Genomic DNA, 22,255 nt, shown 5'->3' with positions numbered 1-22,255 from the left:
TTTGTGTGAATCAGTGTGATTTATTATCACGTGATCAGTTTATCTTTCATTTACTGGTGCTAATTTCGCAACTTTTTTTTCTTGTGATTTGGGTGAGATAATCCTATAAACTTCATGGCGTTTTTAATCTCACCTGCACAATCTGTTGCATTTTGACAGTTTTTTTTTTAAATTGTGCACAAAAATAAATAAGTTTTTATTAGTCCCACCACAGGGAAATTTATAATAATAATAGTAATAAAAAACAGACTTAGATATTTGTTGAAATTTAAATCTTATAAATTCCAATGTAAGGATATTTAATAAATTTTATGGTCTGATAAAAATGAAAGATGACACATTTAAAGGACCTCCATCAGAGCCTTTTAGCTGGTGAGGTATCCTTCTCTTATTCCCCTTTTAAGCAACCTGTCTAAGGCCTATTCTGTTACTATTAATAGCAGAGAAGCAGCCACTCACTGAACTGCAAACTGCTCATCATGTGGCTCCCTCTGGTGTTTACTTTAGATGTGGACGGCACTGGAGGTTCAATCTACTGGAGGATGTACAATATGTTGTTAAGATTGAATACCAATACTATAGTACCATATGAACACCATATGTCTAATGGAGCACCCTAACTCGGTTTTAAACACCATTAGTTCATGTGACTGCTCAGGGAAATAGTGAAATAGTGAAACAAATCTGTGCCAATAATTTTATGTTGTCTGAGGCAAATAATTTTATACAGCAGCCCATGGGGTTTTGCCTGATTAAAAGGACAAAACAACAACAGCACAACACATCATACAAGATATGATTGTTTAATTATTCAATATCTCAGTACAGAAATATTTCTTTATCTTTGTTAACATTCTTTCAGTAATTCAAGTTGGCAGCTTTGTTTTGTTTTCTAAGTGGCATTAAAAGAATGTGCACAAAGTTTTAGCACTGAAACTGCCCGTCATCTTCCCTCAGAGACACACTAAGAGTAAACAAACATGCCATGGCTGTACAAGAACTTGCGACACAACACAAATAAATAGCATTCTTTTTTCTTTTCTTTATCTTTTTTTAAAGGTGGCACACTAGTTCACTCAACATTCAAACTGGGATATAAGAAAAGCAAATATGAGGGACGAAAAAAAAAATGCCAGTGATAGAAAAGATTCCTTTTTCTGGTAAAATAAACTACAATGCAGTAAACAGATTAGGAAGGGGGAAAAAATCAGGCAGTGAAACGCTGTCCTTTGCAGTGCTTTCTGCTGTACGTGTCTGTTGAGATACTGAAGTTCATGACACTTCCCTTATTCTACTCCATACCATTTCTGTGAGTACAGTAAGAGATTTAGGCCAGAGGTGATGCTTTGCTGCTGCAAGCTACACTGATAAGCTAAAATGATTTGGTTTTTGTTTTTTTCCCTTTGCCTGAAATTCCAATTAAGACGGTAGGGAAACAAGCTAAGTGACAAGCGATGCCACACATAAGGGAAAATGTTATTCTTAATTTCTGGAAGCTGGATATTAAGTGTTTTCCATGATAATTGTATTTCTGCACACCGCACAGTGTGTAAATGTACTGTGAATGTATGTTATCCACAACAGCATTGACAACTGACATTAAGTTATTTTCTTCTAACATGTGCTACATGCAATACCATGCAATTTTGTTGTGAGGTTACGGAAAAGTTTCAGCCAACACTGCTTAGTATCGTTAGACTAAAATCAATGTCAGCGGTTGAAAGGATTAAAAGTTCACCACGACATTTATAAGAAGAGAAAGCTCCCTTGTCCAACCTATGTTAACCATTCTCAAAATGGTACGGAGCTTCTGATAATCAAGAGGTGTGAAACATCGTCGCCCCTCGGTAAAATATTAAAAGACAAGCGTGGATTTTTCTGCATACCCTATCTGTTTAAGGCAGAATGAAAACTAAACATACTCCACAGATCGGACCCATAAATGTAGCAATCGCACACAGAAAAATAAGTCTACCACCCTGCCAAATACACTAATAAGAATATGGGTTAAAACTGAGTAAAAATAAAACAAAATTATAAAAACAAAACAAATTAAAATAAATAGACATTCATAAAGGACAAACAATATTTGGCAGGTATGCACAACATCAGTCTGTAAACAAAACAGAATCACACGAGGAGAGAGCACCCCCTCACCCCCCAAAACACTCCTTTACGTTGGAGAGCACTGATGGTCGAGTGGAGGGGTGTGTGTGTGTGTGTGTGTGCTGCAGGAGGCAGTGGTTTGATCATTCAGAAGGAAGTGGACTACATGTCCCCTCCGCCCTCCACCCTCAGGAAGAGGGTCTCAGCTCTCACCAGCTCCTCCGTTCCTCAGCTACAACTTGGCTAACAAATTAAGGGCGAGCGAGGGGGGCTTCTGCAGCCCACTGAGATGAATACTCAATGAAGGAGCCCATTTGCAGCTTGGACTCCAATGGGCCTAATACATGCAATAATAAATCCTATTCCCTTCTGTATCCCCCAGTGGCACAGAGGTCTGCTGACTACCGGATCCTGGTGAACAGGTTCAGCACCGATACGGATTCCTGATGGAGAGAAAGAACAGGAGGGGGAAAAGGACTGAAATAAATATCACAAACAAACACTGGTTTTGTGAGACAATTCAAATCTGAGGAGTGCACCAGAGCAAATGGAGTCAGCAGAGCACAAGAAAGGATTCACAGCCAATTTCTGACTTAAAGTGTCACAAAACGGAGAGAAGCGACCGGCTACCTTAGTGGATCTCATCTTGCTGAAGACGTTCCAGAAGCGAAGTGTTTCGTCTCCCGCTCCCGTCACGATGGCCTCTCCGTCAGGGGACATGGCCTGAACAGAACTCAAATTAGAGCACACACTAAAAGAACTAAGCAGCGCTAAACACGTTTTAAAATGTATTGGGGTTTGTCATTATTTATTATAATTATATGGTGTTTTTTGTGTTCAGTGTGAGTTCAGTTGTTCAGTTTTTCAAATAATTAAAGTAGTAAATAACGTAGTTTTGATTTTGTTTCATATCCAGTTTAAGTATTTTTGAAAGGGATGGTACTCAAAAGAAGCATATTTTTATATATATGTGGTAGGGATTCTGTAAAACAAACGACAAATTAGAAATTCTTTTAAAAATGTATTTACATTCATGCTGTACAAATGCAGTCACAGAATCAAAAGCAATCTGAATTCACACCATTTAGCTCAAAATAATCCCAAACAATCATCTACTCCAAAGTATTTGTCATGTCACCTCTGAGAACAAGCAGTGCTCATGGAGGTTTGCTGAGCTGACCTTTTTATAAAGATATGATTGTGGTAATTCAGTTTTAGCTTTTCCTCAAAAGTTATATTTTCCTTTCATTTCAGTATATTACAAAGTCATTAACGTCTAGTGACAACCTTGGGACTCATAGACTCTTCTGCACACACACACACACACACACACACACACACACACACACACACACACACACGCACACACACACACACGCACACACACACACTGACCAGGTAGAGTACTCTGTAGGAATGTCCTGTGAGTTTGGCCACTTGAGTGAGAGAAGGATATTTCCAGACCAGGATCTGATTCTGGGAATAACCATGTGTGCTGACCTGTAGGCAAAGAACAAATAAGTTTACTCTACTGCAGCTTTCCCTGTATTAAAAACAGAAATCTAGACATGAATTCTACTTTACGACAGCACCATCCAGTTCTGTGCCTTCTGTCAACTCACCAGCTCGTTGGTGTGTTTGGACCAGGCCAGGTTGCAGACCTGAGAGCCGGTGTCAGTGCACTGCAGCGGCTGGCCGGTCAGAGTGTTCCAGAAGCGAATGCAGCGGTCGGCCGTGCCGCCTCCGGAGGCCAGCAGGCCGTGTTGGTGGGGAGACCAGGCGATGGCCTTCACCGCAGCCAGGTGCTCTGTGTACTGCTGCACCGGGAGGACACTTGAGTGGTTCCACACTAGCAGCTACAGACAGGAGGTTCGGGAGGAAGAGGGCAAGGAGAGGAGGGGCAAGAAAAAAAAAAGATGTTTGTCACTGCTTGAGGAAATGAATGAAAACTCCTGATATTGATCCAGCCGTGTGGTTGATAAACATACAGGTGGGATTCCCAGTCTGTGTACCTTGTTATCATTTCCACCTGACGCTAGCAGCTGGTGGTCGGTGCTCCACTTGAGCCCACAGACTTCCTGTCTGTGTCCTTGGAGACGACGTTCTGACTGGAGAGGTGGAGCTCTGATGTCCCGCTGCAGGATCACCCTATCGCGACTCCCCGACGACAGCTGGTCGGCGTTCCATGCCAACGCACCTGGAGACAGAGAGGGGAGACGATTGACTGATCACATGTGACAGATGATGCTGATTAACTCTGCAAAAACAAATGACGGCGGAAGATTTTGTAGGCATGACTAAAACTGTCTCCAGCTCCATCGCAGACATCCATTATTCGCCGCAGCCTGTCAACGTACCCACTCTGGCCGTGTGTCCTTCCAGCACAGACAGCTTCTTCCCTGCTGCTGCATCCCAGATCTGTACATAGCCTTTATGAGTGCCGACTGCAACCAGGTTACCCTACAAACAGACAGCACGCTGATCAACACACATCAACCTGTATATTCATACACACACACAAATGCAGGCACGTACACAAACACTTCACAAACTTGAGGTATGTGTATAATTTGGCATAGGCGTTCCCTGTGGCATAAACAGCTGTTGAATAGAGAAAGTATAAACGGGCAAAAATACTAACTACACATAATTATATATTAGCCTGTGCTTGGTTGCATAAAACACCTCATATTTCTAAATGTCTCAGTGCTTTTTGTAGTCTTAGGATTCAATTTTCCTCTCTGTTAAGGATTTTTAAAATGCCGTCCTTCGCCCAGAGCGAATATTCATAATGCCACCATAATATAGCAACTGAGTCCATCATTTCAATCATCAACCTTGCAAACTATAAATACAATACCTGTTGGCTAGTGGAAGTTAATGTCTAGCTAATAAAAAAGAGATTTGCAGACAATTAACAATTTGCAGATAGCACTGTTGCCTATCATCCTCTTCTTGGAATATTGCATTGATTTATGTGTGAATCTGCAATCACACACCGTCACAATAACTTCACACACCATTTAGGAAATATAAATAACCTTAAACCGCAATCTGCAACACAAAAATGACTGTTATAGCTAATATATGGATCTTCCTTTAGCAGCAAGTACGGATAAAAGAAAGTGTTTTATGCAACACTGCCAAGCACAGATCATCAAGGTAAGGTTTGAAGATAAAAAGAGGTTGTGAAACAGATGAAATGCTTACCCTCTCCGACCAGCCCACTGATGTTACAGAATCTCCCTCTACAGAGAGATCGCACAGACGTGTCACCTGAAAAGATGGAGAAGACAAAAAGAGAGAAAAAAACAGTTTAATCAGGACAGTTCCATTAAATCCTCTCATCCTCATTAAGATGAGTTACTATGCATGAGTTGTGCATGATGCCAAACTTAGATGTATTGGTCTGGTGTGATCAAAGGTTTCTGAAAATGGTATTATATAATATATAAGGTTTATAAAATATATTTAATAAATTATATAAGGTTTTATTTTCATACAACTGGGCAGTTCTTTTTTAACATAATAAAGATATTTTATTGAAATGGTCATTTTTTATTGATTTGGTCAGTGCCCTCAGCCTCACTCACCTGGCTGGTGCAGGCACTCCACAGGTAGACACAGGTACCAAGTCCAACACTCAGGACATTGAGAGAGGACCAGTCCACGAGGTTGAGGTAGAAATCATCCTGCAGCTCCGGAGCATCCAGAACTTTGAATGGAATTTTGGAAATTTTGCGTGTAGGTTTCCTTGGTGACCGCAGCAGTTTTTGGCTGCAAAGTAAAGCACAATTTTTAAAGAGAGCGAATGCAGAGAATGAGAAATATAATTCTGAGTCCTCTCCTAAACTAAAGAGAAAACATTCAAACACTGACAGCACAAGTAAAACATATTACCTGTTGCTACTGACAGGTGACAGGGAATATGGAGAGACTGCGTTTCCATCCTCCTCCGGTAGGGCCCGTTTGGCACTTACAGAGTACTATTAAACACAAACAGATGATTAATATTACTTTCTAAAGATACCTGAACTTAAGAGGCCCTTTAAAGTAATTAAAAAATGAAAAAGTAAAAAATAAAAAGTAAACGTTACATAGTTTAATAAATCTACGAGTCAAATATAATTAATGTTAGAATTTCTTACACTAAAAAGGCTCCTCTTGGCAGGAGTGGATGGCTGGAGACGACGGTCCTCTGACTGAGGGTCCTGGACTTTCTCGATGCCGGCTCCTAGCAGCTCGTTTTTTAGAAGGGCCGAGTAAGCCAGACCATCAGCTTCAGGCAGAGGAAGAGACAGAGAGGAGGCATAAAGACAAGTAAAGAAAACAAGTACTATCACTCTGGGTTCCAAATCTGATTAAATTCTAACACCTCTCCACTTCTGTCCTTATCCTTACCTCTCAAACATCTAAGAGTCAAGGAGAGATTTTTTTTTTTGTTGCTAAGCTTTGTTTAGTCCTTATCTCCACTTTCCACAAGCCTCTATAGGCTTTGTAAACTAGAGAAGGTCAAATTGTGGAGTTCGACTGGGACAGACACAGATACCAGCGAAAATAAGGTGAAAAGATTTAACAAGACTGCATTCACACTAAATACACAGATACAACAGCAAAGTGTATCTGTTTCTCCGGATAAAAGCAGATGGATTACCTTTATTACTATCTGTTGTGCCATCTTTGGTTTTCCTGTTCTGATTGTGGGACTTCTCAATTTCCTATGTCAAGAAAGAATAAAAACAATAAACAAACATTCTCAACCAATTTTTTCAAATTAAGGGTCAAAACAGATTATAAGTGAACTAAGAATCTCAACAGAAACAGTGCATTTCCTTAAAAAACAATAAATCTGCAAATTCATCTATAAGATAGAATCTTTTTTTTCCAGTGACAGTAGAGAGGGACAGGAGGGGGGGGGTGACATGCAGCACAGGACCCGGGCTGTTGAGGTAAAGACTCAGCCTTGATACGTGACACATGCTCTCCCAGGTGAGCTCAAGATGGATTCTTAAACAGTGTCATTTAAGTCACAGGGAGTTTGTTGTGCAGCAGACTCACGTTAATGCGGTGGAAGTTGACACTCCAGTTGGCACCAGCCCGGGAGGGAATGAAGCGGTCGCCATGCTTGCTGGGGGAGGACAGGGGGGAGCTGGTGGGTGTCAGAGCTCGCACTGCTCCTATGGCCTTCTACACAAGGGAGAGGAGGAGAAACCAATTTCTGAGCCACACACAAACAGGCCTTGGACACCAATTTGACAAATCGACATCACAACAGGACGACAGTGTGGTGGCAGATGGGGCATTTGTGTGAGGTGTTAACAACGGGAGGCGGCACTCATAAAAGCCAATCACTTGGTCACAAGGTCTTGTTTCCACAAAACAAGAGTGACACCATCAAATGACAGAGCCAGTCTTGCTGGACTGTTTGTTCTGCTAACACATGCAGAGTGACACACCCTCACTGCCCATCTTAATTCCTTTGCCAAACAGAAATCCTCTTTGGAAGGAGCTAGTGTGATGCTATTGTCAACATAATCACAAAAAAAAAAAAAAAAAACTCCTGATCCATGGCTAGGTGAGGCACTTCTGTGTAGTTTCATTTACAGGACAGGACATACAGAGAAGACGTATAGCTCCAGTTTGTACATACTGGCACAACCATACACAAGCAAATCACATAAACCTTTAGCTTACAAAACTAATTGGATGAAAATTAATTGTGTGCTATTTTCTACCCTGTGTGAACAAAACCAAATGTCCATGAGACTTCAGTGGAATTAACAAAATACAAAACAACACTTCTTGTCTGTAAATGTGGAGAGTGAGAGGATATTTATTCACTTACTATGGGGCTTGCATTCTCGTTTTGAATGTTGATCTGCCTGAGCAGCCTACACTCATAGTCCTGGTCCATGGTGACTGAAGACAGAACAAAAATGATCAATACAATAATCAAATCATTGTGTTGGTAAGGCACAAAACCTTGTTATTTATGATTTCATTCTTTCAATTCTGTGCAACAATACTAACTAATAAGGCTGGGTGATAAGGCCTATAAATAATGTCAGGGCATATTACGATACTCAACATTCTCAATATTTTAAAATCTTCCATAAAGCACTTCATCATCGCTCAATTTAACCCTTTGATGCATACAATCACATCAGCATGATGATACTATAGGGCTGGGCAACGGAGACAAAATCACATATCATGATATATATCAAAATATATCGATATTGTGATGATATTGTGGGGAAGACAAAATATTAACACAATGAGATTATTTGCTAAATAATTATCAGTAATTACTATATAATACTATAAAGGGTAGAAACAAATGTTAGCACAGTAAATTCATAATTTTAATGTAATACACCCTTTAAAACAAGGAGGACAACACTGATGCCATATTACAATATTGTAATATCGAAAATCCCAGACGCTATCGTGTCTCAAATCACGATATTGATTTGATATTGATATATTGTCCAGGCCTATTGACTAACAACTCTGATTAGAGAGCACACTATGCCTTTATATAAGCAATGACACAAAGTGATGATATTTAATAGTACTCTATAATAATGAGACAAACCAGCTGAGACATGAGCGTTTCTAATAGCACCGAGTTATTAAATGATGTAGTTTGGTCAATAATAACCACCCATGATGGGTGTTTACCTGACTAGTCGACTACTTGGATGCTTTAAACCCACTGGGCGAATGTTTTAATTAACTTAGACATAATGACACTTAAGGGGGGCTCAGTCGACCAAATCCAGCAGCACTTGGATTAACCTGAAACTCGGCTGTGTGTCCTGCGAGTGTGAAGTCACACTAACGCCACATCTCTGCTATGCTGGCTTCATACATCCGTCTGGGCTTTAAAACGGCTCAGTGAGTGAGTCAAATGCGGCAACAAGTCGCCAAATATACGTAAACTCTTACCACTGAAACTAAACAAAGAGCGGACGAGTCAAGCGTCCAGCAAACAGGCTTTAATGCCCAGCCAGCTGACTGAGCCGAGCGTGAGCTAACGCTAGCTACCTGGCTAACGTTAATGCATTCGCAACATTGTTTGTTCACAATTTACAATTACATGAAAACGAACCGTGTACCGTCAAAACTACTCTCGCTTCACACTGTTAAAAAAAACAATCTTACCCGTGTCGATCCCCGTGATAGATTCGTTGTTTTATATGTTTTATTCGTAAAGGGAGTAAACAAAATCCAAATGTTTTCTTTCACCAAACGTTCAATTGGGTTTCGCTAAGGACCATGGGAAGGAAGTGACGTCACCGTTTTTGAATCACACACTTTGTGTTGCCAAGGAAACAGTTTGTCTGAGCGGCTGAAGCAGAGCGGAACGCATAGCATACAAATAATTTTATCATTTTTTTTTCAGGGTTTATATCATCAAGTGCTGCTCCTTTCCCAAGTAAATATTTATTTCAAGTCATGAACAAACAACATAAGACAACAGCATCATTTACAAATAGATTAGCATTAAGATAATAAAAGATAAAGTGGTGCAAAAGGAAAAATACAGCAAAAACAAAACAAATCTAACGAAAAAAGAAGGCAAAAAGATGACAAATAAAAAATTTAATAAATAAATAGCATACATGTATGGCAAAAAAAAAAAAAAAAAAAACTTTGAAAATATTACATTCATTCCTCTGATAATTTTTTGTTTTGTGAGGAAGAAATGGTTGACATGCATTGCTCCATTTCCTTCCTTTAATAAAATATTTTACTGGCAACATACAGGGTCAAGATGGCTCATCTACATTGTTGAGGGTTTACCTCTTTAATCTAAAAGCAAGTCAGTTTGTTTAATACTAGAATGAACCAGTCCAAAATAATGCATTTGTTTTGAAGTCTCGATGGCCTGCAGTAAAGCCCCTTTTTCAAAATACAACTTCCAGCTGCCACGTCCCCCTCCTTATACATCCAAGTTTTGTGGGAATCACGTTTTTCCTCCCAAATGTCACGTGAGGTGATCTTACGGCCCTAAAGCAGAAGTTTTTTTTTTTTTTTTTTTTTTTTTTTTTTTTAAGATTATAAGTAAATAGTTCCTCAGTGTCACCCAAAACAGCTAAAACAAATGTATGTAAAATGCTGATATTTCTTATATGCTTTGTACAGCTAAAACACCCTGAAGGTCAAAGTGACCCCCAAAGAAACACTGATGCATACAAAATATGTAGAAGATATTGAAAACATATCATCATAATAATGTCATGTTTACCCCGTTGTCCCCATTACATTAGTAGAAATCATAAAATATGAAGCAAAAAATGATTTTAATTATATATTTACAGATGTTAAACACTGAATGGGGTCAAACTGACTCCAAAGATAATAGGAGGGTTAAAGCACCACACAAACACACACACACACACACACACACACACACTCATTCAAACACTCAACACAATGTCTATGTACTGCGCTATATTGTGAATTTAGTGTGTTTGATATTAAATGTCGCAATATTAACTGTGTTTTGTTTTCTATGCACCATTTACTTCTTGTAGATTCTAATTCTTTTTTTTTTTCTTTGGTTTGAAATTTGGGACCGGACCAACCCGAATCCCTAAAAATCCCCTGTCAGAATCAAACTGTGAGCTCTGATCAGGATCTAACCTGCGCACTGAGACCCGCTGTGTGATCCAGCCAGAGCTGAACAAAGAGCTGAGACAGTGCTCAAGGCAGTATGGGGCTTGATCATCTTGGACAGGTGGCAATGTCAAAGAGAGAAGTGTGACAGGGTATTATTAGAAGCGTGATATTTAACCTATATGTGCTGGACAAAATCAAGTTGCTGACAGTATGACACCAGTATTGGACCAACAATGAATAAACACCCAAACTTATAAATAGCAGTGGTCTGGTGTTAGTAAGTGCTTTAATTTTGGCTAAAAGATCTCACACTCTGCATGTTAATGTATCTTTCAAATGGCTTTTATTAGAAAAAAAAAATCATTATTAATAGAACTAGAAGATGGCATTTAGATGAATATAATCTAACATTCAATAAAAATACAGACTGAACACATTTCATGTGCAAAGGCTTTAAAATAAAGACACACTCAGTGACAAATCCTCGTCTTTGTGGGCACGGCTCTGACCAGTGAAACAAATCTGACTGTTCTGCAGAATACAACAACGCCTTACAAAGTGAAATGTGGTTGCTCGCAGGTTTTCATCTACAATGACAAATTATTAGCTGCTGCTATATTGTAGCTAAGACTGAGAAGTTACAACTTGTTACAAAGGACACGTCAAGAGCTTGATATTTCAAAATGGTCCAACAACAATTCACCTGTAAGAATTTAATTCAAAGTGCCACAGAGTAGGTACAGCAGGTTCAAGTAACTGATTGAAATTCTATCAAAAGCCCCAATACCCAGCTAAGAACTGTTGGATGGATGTGCAAAAATATTAATCTTTAAAAATGAATGTTTTAACTGGACTACAATAAATGAATATAAGGCTCGCTAAAAGTCTTTCTCATAAACAGCATGGGAGTAAAAGGTGTGGCTCAACTTGGCAGATAAAGGGCCCATGTAATGCAAATCAAGACAGCTCCCAAAGGTCTTCTTAAGAGGGCACTGGGGGCTAATAGTCTAAAACACATTCACCCACACTTTGCATTTACTGACTTACACTAAAGTTTACACTGGAGGTCCACGAACTCATGTCCTGCATTGCCTCTTGTTTAACTCATGTTCATAGCACTGATAGCCCTAAACAAAAGTTAAAAACATCATCACATTCTCTGAAAATACAGCAAGTATATGTCCGGTAGAAATCATGTACACAACATATGTACTGTACAGGAGTCGATGAACTGATCAAGGCAAAGTTTGAAAATGAAACAGAGAAAAGGCATTTAAAATTAGACAAAGTACAGTGTTGTGTTTTCCACAGCCCAACTCTACCTGCAGTGACTGACAAGCGTAAAACAGACGAATCCTGGTCCTCACTTTATGCAAGCTGGCACAGCCTATAGCATAAAAGATCCTGGACATGGACCGCAAAAACTACATTTACCGTAAATTAAGACAGTGACAAAGACAGCCATGATTTTCAAACCACTGAGATGTGACTGATAAAATGGGAGGAGGGTAAAAATGGAAACTGGTACAAACTGGTAGACAGCTGCTGTGGAAAGGCTGGACAAGTGCAGTGATTTAGGAAGCAAGGAACGCATACGTGGGCATGGGAGAGGCCGCGCTACATGGAAGAGGTATCTTTAGGCATCAGTGGCAGGCCGTTGCTGACCTGGAAGCGGGTTTCATCTAAAATGCCATACTGCTCCAGGGGGTCCTGAGGAGAGAGCAGATGAGTATATAGATGCTCCAAGACCACAGAGCAAATTCAACTTTCTACTCAAACTCTGGTTTGTGTCATGGTACTGTGGCCCTGTGTGGTTCAGTGGTTAGAATATGACATTAAAACTGTCCCTCCTTGTACAAATGAACACACAAGACACTGTAAGGCACAAAGGAACAACTATAACATGTACTGATATATTCTCATGTGACAGCCTCACCTTGCCAGTCAGCCTGTGGATCTCAGTTCGATAAAATATAAGGTTCTTCCTCATGAACTCATAACTGAAAGAGATGAAAAAGTAACACTAGACCATATATCTCTCTACATATATATATTCTTATACTGACAATTGTGAAGCCTACATGTCTATGACCATGAATTCCACAAAATAAGGAGAAGAACAGAGAAAAAGCATTTCAGCATTACTATTTACTCTTTACAGCTCCCCACGGCCAAAGGTAGACATACACATCTGTTGCACTGAGATGTGAAAGAAAGTAATCTTACCTGGCCTTGATGATGGAGTCTATCCACTCCACACACTGCTCTTCAGAGTCACACTCAAACAGATACTTCCTCTCTGCCTCATCTAGAAATGCTACACACATATAGACAAATATGTGTATCAATTTGCCTTGAATTACTCAAAGGTATAAAATGAACAAATTAACACATTCTGGTTTGTTGTAATGTCATATTTATCCAATTTCAAAGCCAAATTCAATTTATTTAGGAAGCTGATGAGGCAACGTCAGATCTGCATGCACAGAAAGTGACTGCCGAGGTTCATGTCTAGCATACAGATATCAATGATCATTAAAGCTGTTATACAACATTATGACTACTGAATTCAATTCAAACTCAGTTTAATTGTCTGTTGCAGTTTGATGGTGTATTCACAGTGCTGTTTTTTCATGGCCTGCGTGCACCTGTTTACTCCACCAAACAATTCCAGGAAGCTTAATCATCACTAGTGACATAAAAAAAATCTGAACCTGATGACTAACTGAGAAGGCGTGGGTTAGTGTTGTGAATGTGGGGATTAATGGCGAGGCAACTCTGAAAGTGGCTCACCAATAGAGAAGACCTGGCTGTCCTCCCTCTCTACGCGACACTGCTCCAGAAGCAAGGCTCCAAGAGGCTGACAAAGAAATGAAAACAATGAATTTAATTTACTGGTGTTCATCATGGGTGGGGAAAAAGTGATTCACTCAAGTATTGCGATTCTTTTTTGTAATGATTTTTTATTACTGAATTGATTTAATGTAAAGATACTGGTAGCATATGAAATTAGACAACATTAGGAATGCATTACCAAGCATGTCACACTAAGTTGCAGGAAAGGGGTAAAATTATTGCTCCAAAGATAGGATAAATTTTGGCAAGGGGAAATCTGGCAAAGGGGTCCCTTGGCCACCCATCTCAAGATATCTGAATGAACATGGTTTCTCTGGACACCCACATGTCTCACCTTTGCAGAAAAGTCCACCTTGTGCTAATCACATGCAGTTTGGGTCAAAAGTCATCCAGGTTTCTGCATACAGCACTAATATGTTATTTTGACCTATTCTAAAATGGTGTATTTCTGTGCACTGGGGCCTAAATAGTCGTGGAGTTGCATAAATTTGGGTTTGCTTGGAAAGCTGAGACTCTTGTGGATTCGTTGAGCCCAGTTTCTTTTATGTGTGATGATGTTAGCCCCCACAGTGGCCATTTCACTGAAGTGAGACTAGTTTTTGAAACTTGATTTCACTGTATAAAATGATCCATTGTGACCTTTAAGATAATCACAGCTTCATGAATCTTTACAGCCACAAACTAGAGGGTAATTCAAACACAAACACTGCAACAAGTCATCGTATCAAATTGCAATACTTAGCAGTATCACAATACTTAAGAATCGCAACATGTATCGAATCAGTACTCAAGTATGGTGATATTAACAAATCAGGAGACAAGCACGTCATCCCAGCCCCAGTGTTTATCATGAAGCACTGTGCACATAACACACTGCTGGAAAGATGTGTGCCTTACTGTACAAGCATCGTTTTCACTCACCTCTTCCTCGTCAGTCTTAAAATAGAAGAGGAAGTTGACAACCAGTTTCACCAGTCTCTTCTTTACAACTGGAGAGACAACAATCACACGGAAACATATTTGACAACATGGCAACACTGATGTAGAGCATTAACATTATTACAGTCTCTCTATCAGTCACTGATCCTGAGATTTGGTTAGATTTAGTCAAAAAACATGAAACGAAAGTGTGGAAGACAATGCCCACAGATTTTTTTTTTTTTTTTTTTTTTAATCAGCGGAAATGTATACATAATAAGGTGCTGTAAATGATACTGAAACAATTTATAGAATATAATTAACTTATTTCTACCAAAGTCCAGGACAATATTATTAGACTATGACGACTGTAAAGCTTCGCAGCGACATAAATGAATAAACGTCAACTAAAAAATCCAAAACTACAATGTGCACAGGAGCCTAGGTTAAAGGTGCATCAGCTTAAGGTACCGTCTCCTTTCTTGGGTCCTCTCATGCCCAGCTCGGCCGCCCTCTCTGACGGCTGGCGGCTGAGGGACACCAACTCCTTCTCGTTGAAACGCATCGCGGCCACTGACGCACTTTCACAGGTACAACACGCCACGGGACACTCGGGGCTACGCCTGAGCCATGTCGCCCGCCGGATGCATTATGTAGCACGTTATCGTATTACGATCACCAAACACACCTCGCCGCCCAACTATCTGCCCTCCACACAGTGTGCCGGGCTGCGGCGGGTCATTACTATAGTCGGACAGCCTTGGTCCACTAACAAGCGACAAGGTGGAGGCTCCTCGGGCTGGGAGGCTTCACCAGCACCAGGAAGAGAGAGTAGTACGGTGGGCGATAGGGGACAAACCAAACGCTAAAACACTTACACATGTGTTATACCATTAAGGATATCTGGCTACTACAAGTATCTGAAAAATGAGTAATTACTACTCTTTCAGTGCCACACTTGGGTTGTACAAAGTTAAGTAATTACGTATTCTAAACTAGTTTGTGCACTCAAAATGCGCAGTATCAATAAAGCTATACAAAACTTTGCGCATGCGTACCGTGCTGTTGGTGGCGTGAGCCTAACGTTGTGGAGTTGGTAAGTGTTTGGGAAAATAAAACTTCATGTAAGATGTAGTTAGTGCATAGTGATCGGGTTTTAAACTATGGATACAGTGTGTATCACGTAAAAATAGTTAATAGTTTTATGAATGATCTGTACTTGGTTCGCCTCGGCCGTTAAAAGCGTTTTATATCAACGGATGCTAGGCTAACGTTAGCATTGTGCTCATTCAGAGATGCGTTGTTGTAGCCAGCTTTCTCTTCAGCCAAACTTTAGCGATACACCCGCTAGTCAGTCTATGTGCTTTTTAAGGCTGTTATTTTTATTATTGAAATGCACCTCTTTGGTTCAAAGAATTGACTGAAATTATCCTGAAATCTCTGTCAAAGTTGCCTTTCGGTTGATCCGGCCGGCTCGTTATACTCACCCATCAGTGCAGGTTAAGAGAGCTAGCCTGACTCTCTTGGCAGTTTTAAGTGTGCTATTAGATTTAAGAGACAACAGGCAAGCCGAAGTAGACACAAAGTAACATTTTTGCTCACGTCAAAGCCTCTGGCACATGTTTATGAGCATTAAATCAAATGATCAGTGTTGTTGCAGGTAAAGAATAACCTGTAATGTTGTTATTGTATTGTTCCCTCACATTTGGTTCTCTATTGTTCTTAACTCTTGAATAACATAATAATACGTTTGCAGTGAAAACAGGCTGAAAGAATAGCAATATAGCTTAACTTAGAGAAAAATAATGTTACACAGTTTAAAAAAAAAAATACTATTCGACTTCTCCTCACCAACACAGTCAGTGTTTTCAGAAGTACAATCCACATTGCAATGGGCCAAGGCAGTGGGTTGAGTGCCGGGGAGCTAATTTGGATCTGGTGACTGTTTTTCACACTCACCAGCCCCATCTTTACTTCAGTCATTGTAACTTACCTGCTACACTCCCTTCCCTTGGCTCTCTCATGGGCCTCCTCAGTCCCAACAGAAGCTGCTGAGGACAAAATTGTAAGGATCTTATAGCTCAAATAAAATACTGGTTGAAGACAAAAATATTGATAGATAGTTACTGCATTGATATATATTTTGCCTTGGCTATCCACTTGGGTAGGAAGGCAACAATTAAGCAAACATAGCAATTATTCTCTTATCTGTATGGATGGCTTTTTAGTTCATGTTAAATAGGCTACTATGATAGATGAAACCTTCATGTGAGGGCTAAATAACTAAATATTGCCTCTGCATGCTTGTTCAGGATTGATACAAATTTACTTTTCAGTAGTTTATAAGCAGCGCATATAGCTTTCATAATTGCTGCACTAAAACTGGTGCTATAAATACTCAGAAGGTCATTTTCAGATAAGCTACTCATTTGCAGTAATTAAAGTAAATGGTACTCTTTATTTCCGCTCTTTGCAACCATGTATCTTTTGTTTTTCAAACAGGGTCTGCTGTGAATGTTGGGTAACTGCTAAGGTTTGGGTGCGTCTGTGTGTTTGAGTCCATCACCCTGCAAAGATGGATTTCCAGCATCGAGCTGGCGGGAAGACGGGGAGTGGAGGGGTGGCATCTGCCTCCGAGAGTAATCGTGACCGGCGTGAACGGTTACGTCAGCTGGCCCTGGAGACCATTGACATCAACAAAGATCCCTACTTCATGAAGAATCATTTAGGCTCATACGAGTGCAAACTTTGCTTAACACTTCATAACAATGAGGTGAGGAGGCACAAGCTAAATCTTGCCTAAATGAACTTGCTTTATCTGAACTCATCATTTCCTCCTTTCTGAATCACTTGTAATTAAAATATTACAAGTTGCTCTTCTCTCTGTTACAGGGCAGCTATTTAGCTCACACACAAGGAAAGAAACATCAGACCAATTTGTAAGTCCTTGTCTTCCCTGTACTTGTGTTTTCACATGAAAATCTTGAGTCAAATGTGTTGACTAATTGTCATAACGCTGTATATTTTGTTCTTTCAGAGCACGGAGAGCAGCCAAAGAAGCAAAAGAAGCTCCTGCCCAGCCAGCTCCAGAGAAAGTGAAGGTTGAAGTCAAGAAGTTTGTCAAGATTGGTCGACCAGGATACAAAGGTGAGTTACCTCCATAATCAGGCATCAGAGCCATCATAGTTTCTGTTCATATTGGCCTTGTTACATCGTCAAGTTATTGTAATGTACTGAACATGTATTTCTCTGATTTACAGTAACCAAACAGAGGGACCCAGAGAGCGGGCAGCAGTCTCTGCTTTTCCAAGTCAGTATAATTGGTTGGCATAACTATGCAAGATCTGTTGATTTGAAAGGATTTTTATTGTTTATGAAACTTTCCTAAATGAAGCAAATTAACATTAAAGATTCACTAGAAAAAATAAAGTGTTAAAATACCCTTGTTTTATCAGCTAAATCGTGAAGAGGGGTTGCAACAAAGAAGAGCTTCAAATCCGAGACACTGTAGAATTGCCCTATATGTCCAGATCATTATTATTATTCAGATTTAGGGTGTCCTCACAGGTAGAAAATTGTCCTCCTGCAGAAGATGTGGCAAATAAAAACTTAAGAACACAAGTCAAAACATGCTTGACACTCAACCAATGGCTGAAACAAACTTGAATATTTTCTTCACCACCTCCATGCCCACCTGCAGCTTTTAAGTACTGAATATGTTGAGATCGTTTTTTCAATGGCAAATCTGTGAGCTGCCTTTTTCCCTGATCTTCCGTCCAATAGATCGACTACCCAGAGATTGCTGAAGGAATTGGACCGCGGCATCGCTTCATGTCTGCCTACGAGCAGCGCATCGAGCCCCCTGATCGTCGCTGGCAGTACCTGCTTCTGGCCGCAGAGCCATACGAGACCATTGCCTTCAAGGTCTGTGGAAGTCGTCTTTTCATAGTATCTGTTGTCTCTTCATAATATCTTTACTGGCTTTCATATAATGACTTTTTTTTTTAGGTCCCCAGCAGAGAAATTGATAAAGCAGAAAACCGCTTCTGGACCCACTGGAACAAAGAAACTAAACAGGTACCGCTAGGCTTTTGTCACTACCAGTGTAGACTGTTTGTTTGTTATTTGAGAATAGAAGAAATATGTGCTTAAGTCCCCTCTTTCGTTTTTATTTCCAGTTCTTCCTACAGTTCCACTTCAAAATGGAAAAAGCCATTCCCCAGTCCAGTGGACCACCACCTCCAGCAGGAGTGAAGCGCCCGCCTCCTCTCATGACTGGGCTCGGACCTCGCCCACCCAATGAGCCCATGCCGCCTCCCCCGCCAGGAGGGATGCCCATTCCCCCTCTACCACCTGGTGCCCCAGGTGCCCCGCCACAAATTCCCCCTCAGATGCCCATGCCCCCGATGCCAATGAGGCCGCCGCCTCCAGAGGGCCTCACAATATCTAACAACTGATCCACTGTTGACGTACTGTGATCGTTGTCCCCTGTCGTTTGCTATCACGCTGCTCTGCCTGTTGAGTCTACTGTCTGCTTTTAGAAATGGAGGGTATATCTATCATTTCTGTTTCTGCAAATGATGTGCAAGGTTCACATTCAGTACATTTTGATACTTTGATATTTTGTTTGTTTTGTTTCAAGGAAGTGTTGTAGCTCAGTCTCCAGAGCACCTGTGATAGTAACAGTATAAATATGACTCGGTTTTGTATAAATTTTTAGCCTTTGGACATTGAGATTTAGTTGACATTTGCCAACTAATAGCTCATTGTGTATGATTTTTGTCATTTGGTAATTAAATAACATGGAGAAAAATATTGTCTTGGAAGTCTGTGCTGCCTAATAGGTACAAGTAATGATTTTAAGCCAAAATTAAAGGACAAGTTCACTATTTTGGAACCCAGGAACCCAAGACACAGACCATTCTTTCACTGGCCGCTTCAGTATTGATCCTGATACTGATGTGCTGCAGGCTCCTGCTCGGCTATAGCAGTGGTCAATGGGGCAGCTGTAAGTGGGTTTGAAAAACTAAGAAAACATTGCTTTTCTGAAACGGGAAGCTTAGTGTTTACTTGTAGAATGTTTTTCTGAAAAAGGGTTCACAACTGGATCATTAAATCAACAGAACTGCTCCTACCAAAAGCAACCAAAGCAAGCACCCCAAAAAATACTACTCCCTAGGCTCATAACTATTGAGAAAATGCTTGGTTTGTGATACCTTTTTCGGGAGTACATATTGAGAGGACACACCAATCCTCCCATTTCGGAATAGCAATGTTAAAATAGTTTTTCAAATCCATTTGCAATTGCCCCAGCAGGAGGCTGCAGCACATCGATATCAAGCTTAATACTGAAGTGACCGGTGAAATAAGGGCCTTTATGTTTGAGGATGATGACAGATAATCTGTAAATAGGGCTTAGTGTAGGCTCCAAAATGGTGAACCTGTCCTTTAATGACTTTTACAAAGGCATTACACACAGGAAGGTCTAGTGACACATTCAGTGGTTGTGTAAATTGGTTGCAGCAGAACAAATAAGTGATTAAAGAGTGGAGTGACAGGAACATTCTTGAAATAATGAGGCTCAAAGTTGTTGTCCTTGCCAAATTGCAAAGATCAGGTGGAAGCATAAAGCTGCTGAGGAAAGAGCTTTGTGCCCTTTGAGCCATTTGTCAGATGTCTTAATTGGCAGCTAAGTGGGTCAAAACCTTGAAAACCCAGTCTTGATCTTTCTTAGCTTCGTTAAGGCTGTTCCGGTTACATTATAAAGATCTTAAAACATGCTAATCTTAAACAGTTATGTGGGCAGGCCCTATTGGTGATCAATAGATGCAAGAAATCAGACACAAAGAGGAAACCAGAAAGTGTAATGAAGTGAACACATGTTACATTTCAAACCTGCACAAACCATTTCTATTCCTCTGCAGAAGAGAAACTGCCAAAATAGTTAAAACACCAGCAAAATGCAAAAGCACGAAAACCTCTTTACAGACCAGTGAAGGATCCATCACACAAAATCACATCAATCTTAACCGAGCGACAAAGGCTTGGGAGGCGTTCACTGTGTTCCTGTCGTTGAAAATAGTATAGTAGTTGCATCAGTGAGAGCACACACAATTTCTGAAGCTGTTAAGTTGAAATGTATGTTTCTGTTGAGAAAATTCAATATGATGTTAACCACATTAACACAAATGCCCAAATTAATCTAGATCTGTGCAAGTTTGTCTAGACAATGAGTTTGTGTGCATGTATGTCACAGGAGAGAATTTCACTTTAGGCCTTTGGAGCCTTTTTCCTCTTCTGCTTTTCCTCCACCCTTTTGTTCTTCACAGCGGTTTCCTCTTCCTCGTTGTCTTCATCCTCATCTTCCTCTTCTGCTGGCTCTCTGTGTTTGCCCTGTCTTTCCCTCTCTCTCTCGTCTTTGATCTCTTCATCTTTGACTTTCTTGGCTCTCCTGTTCTTTAATTTGCCTTCCCTTTGTTTTGTGAGTTTTTTGTCTGGTTGCGGCCTATTTCTCAGACCTCTGGACCTTCCTCCTCTCTTTGCCTTCCCTCTTTTGGGCTCTCCATCGTCATCCTCATCGTCATCTTCATCGTCAAAGTCTGGCAGCCACCAAAACATCACGTCCCATAAAGATGTCTCCGGCTGTGGGGTCAGAAAACAGTAAATTATTACAATAGCACTGCTGGTGGTAAATGTCTAGCTGTTGGCTACTTGCCATTTTGCTTGGTAACAATCATTTAATCATCGGGTCTTTGGAAGGCAAAATAGTAAAAGTTGTCAATTAATTAAGTAGTGACAATGCAGCCAAACACTGTTCCTGCTGTGATTTAAAAAAATATATATACAACTTAAAATATATATTGATTAATTAATTAAGCGCAAATAATAATTAATCAATAATTAATTAGGCCCAAATATGTCCTGCCTTTTTCTCTACATCATCAAATGAAAAAATATTGATAAATGCCCATCACAAGATATAGTATCATAGTGTGCACTGAGAAAAGTAGTAAAACCTTAGTATCTTAGTGAATGTGTAATCAGCAATTGTCTGTGATTGTAACTTGATAAATTGCTAAAATGATTATTCAGTTATCAGATTAGTAATCAGTTAATTTCCTGTTGATCAGATTACTCATCTAATCTATTCAGCACTCTTTCTCTCTTCTCTCTTCACCTCTGGTGGCTGTGCTCTGTGTCTTAACGCGCCCGAGCGTCTGACTGTCAGCGCAGCTTCCTCCTCCTCCTCCTCCTCTGCTATCCTGTGACCACGCAGAGTCTCTGTTTTGAAGGGAAAACACTGAGTCATTCTGAGGGCACTCGTTTGTACTTTAGGTCCCACTTTGGCTCAGAATCACCACACTTTTTCACTTGCCGTGCAGTCTCTGAAACCCAGAGGTGAGCACCAGGATGGTAATGGCCACGAACAGGCAGCGGTTCAGGGTGACATTCTCCCATGGCGTTTCAATCTGGGTCAGATTCTGGATGGACATGGTTTTGCGCAAAGACACTGAAGGAGAAGAGAGTGACAGAATGGAAATGATTTGATTTAATCAGGTAGAAAGCTGACAAGCATGGTGAGAATGGAACAGAGAAGAGAAAGCGGATGGGAGTGACTCACTTGTTCTGGGGAAACTGGGTTCCCTGGGTAAAGTCTTGGCCACTGGTTGTGGTGGTGGCTGATGAACTGGAGCTGTTTCCTGCTGGAGAGGGATATGCGGCTCACTTTAAACATGTAATTAGTGAG

General features: G+C 40.3%; 3 protein-coding genes across 3 annotated transcripts; 1 reads left to right on the top strand and 2 right to left on the bottom strand.

Moving 5' to 3' along the window:
* Positions 1 to 784: 784 nt before the first annotated feature.
* On the bottom strand, positions 785 to 9,395 carry LOC115375524 (fizzy-related protein homolog). Its single transcript, XM_030074952.1, has 14 exons — positions 9,274 to 9,395; positions 7,952 to 8,025; positions 7,165 to 7,293; positions 6,761 to 6,824; positions 6,255 to 6,385; positions 6,007 to 6,092; positions 5,700 to 5,883; positions 5,317 to 5,382; positions 4,464 to 4,566; positions 4,119 to 4,303; positions 3,729 to 3,962; positions 3,502 to 3,606; positions 2,737 to 2,829; positions 785 to 2,549 (listed from the first exon to the last, which is right to left on the bottom strand). The coding sequence occupies exons 2-14, from the start codon at positions 8,018 to 8,020 to the stop codon at positions 2,508 to 2,510; spliced, it is 1,491 nt and encodes a 496-aa protein (XP_029930812.1). The 5' UTR covers positions 8,021 to 8,025; positions 9,274 to 9,395; the 3' UTR covers positions 785 to 2,507.
* A 1,659-nt stretch (positions 9,396 to 11,054) lies between these two features.
* On the bottom strand, positions 11,055 to 15,373 carry plekhj1 (pleckstrin homology domain containing, family J member 1). The gene is made up of 6 exons (XM_030074689.1): positions 14,980 to 15,373; positions 14,512 to 14,579; positions 13,528 to 13,594; positions 12,961 to 13,051; positions 12,671 to 12,734; positions 11,055 to 12,444 (listed from the first exon to the last, which is right to left on the bottom strand). The coding sequence occupies exons 1-6, from the start codon at positions 15,071 to 15,073 to the stop codon at positions 12,352 to 12,354; spliced, it is 477 nt and encodes a 158-aa protein (XP_029930549.1). The 5' UTR covers positions 15,074 to 15,373; the 3' UTR covers positions 11,055 to 12,351.
* Positions 15,374 to 15,466: 93 nt separating this feature from the next.
* On the top strand, positions 15,467 to 19,321 carry sf3a2 (splicing factor 3a, subunit 2). Its single transcript, XM_030074688.1, has 8 exons — positions 15,467 to 15,604; positions 17,011 to 17,281; positions 17,401 to 17,447; positions 17,546 to 17,655; positions 17,769 to 17,818; positions 18,292 to 18,432; positions 18,517 to 18,585; positions 18,687 to 19,321. Exons 2-8 carry the CDS (start codon positions 17,084 to 17,086, stop codon positions 18,963 to 18,965), a joined length of 894 nt encoding a protein of 297 aa, XP_029930548.1. The 5' UTR covers positions 15,467 to 15,604; positions 17,011 to 17,083; the 3' UTR covers positions 18,966 to 19,321.
* Positions 19,322 to 22,255: the final 2,934 nt, after the last annotated feature.

Source organism: Myripristis murdjan, chromosome 17, assembly GCF_902150065.1.
Source record: "Myripristis murdjan chromosome 17, fMyrMur1.1, whole genome shotgun sequence".
Classification (NCBI taxonomy): Eukaryota; Metazoa; Chordata; class Actinopteri; order Holocentriformes; family Holocentridae; genus Myripristis; species Myripristis murdjan.
This window is presented reverse-complemented; position numbering and strand designations above follow the sequence as displayed.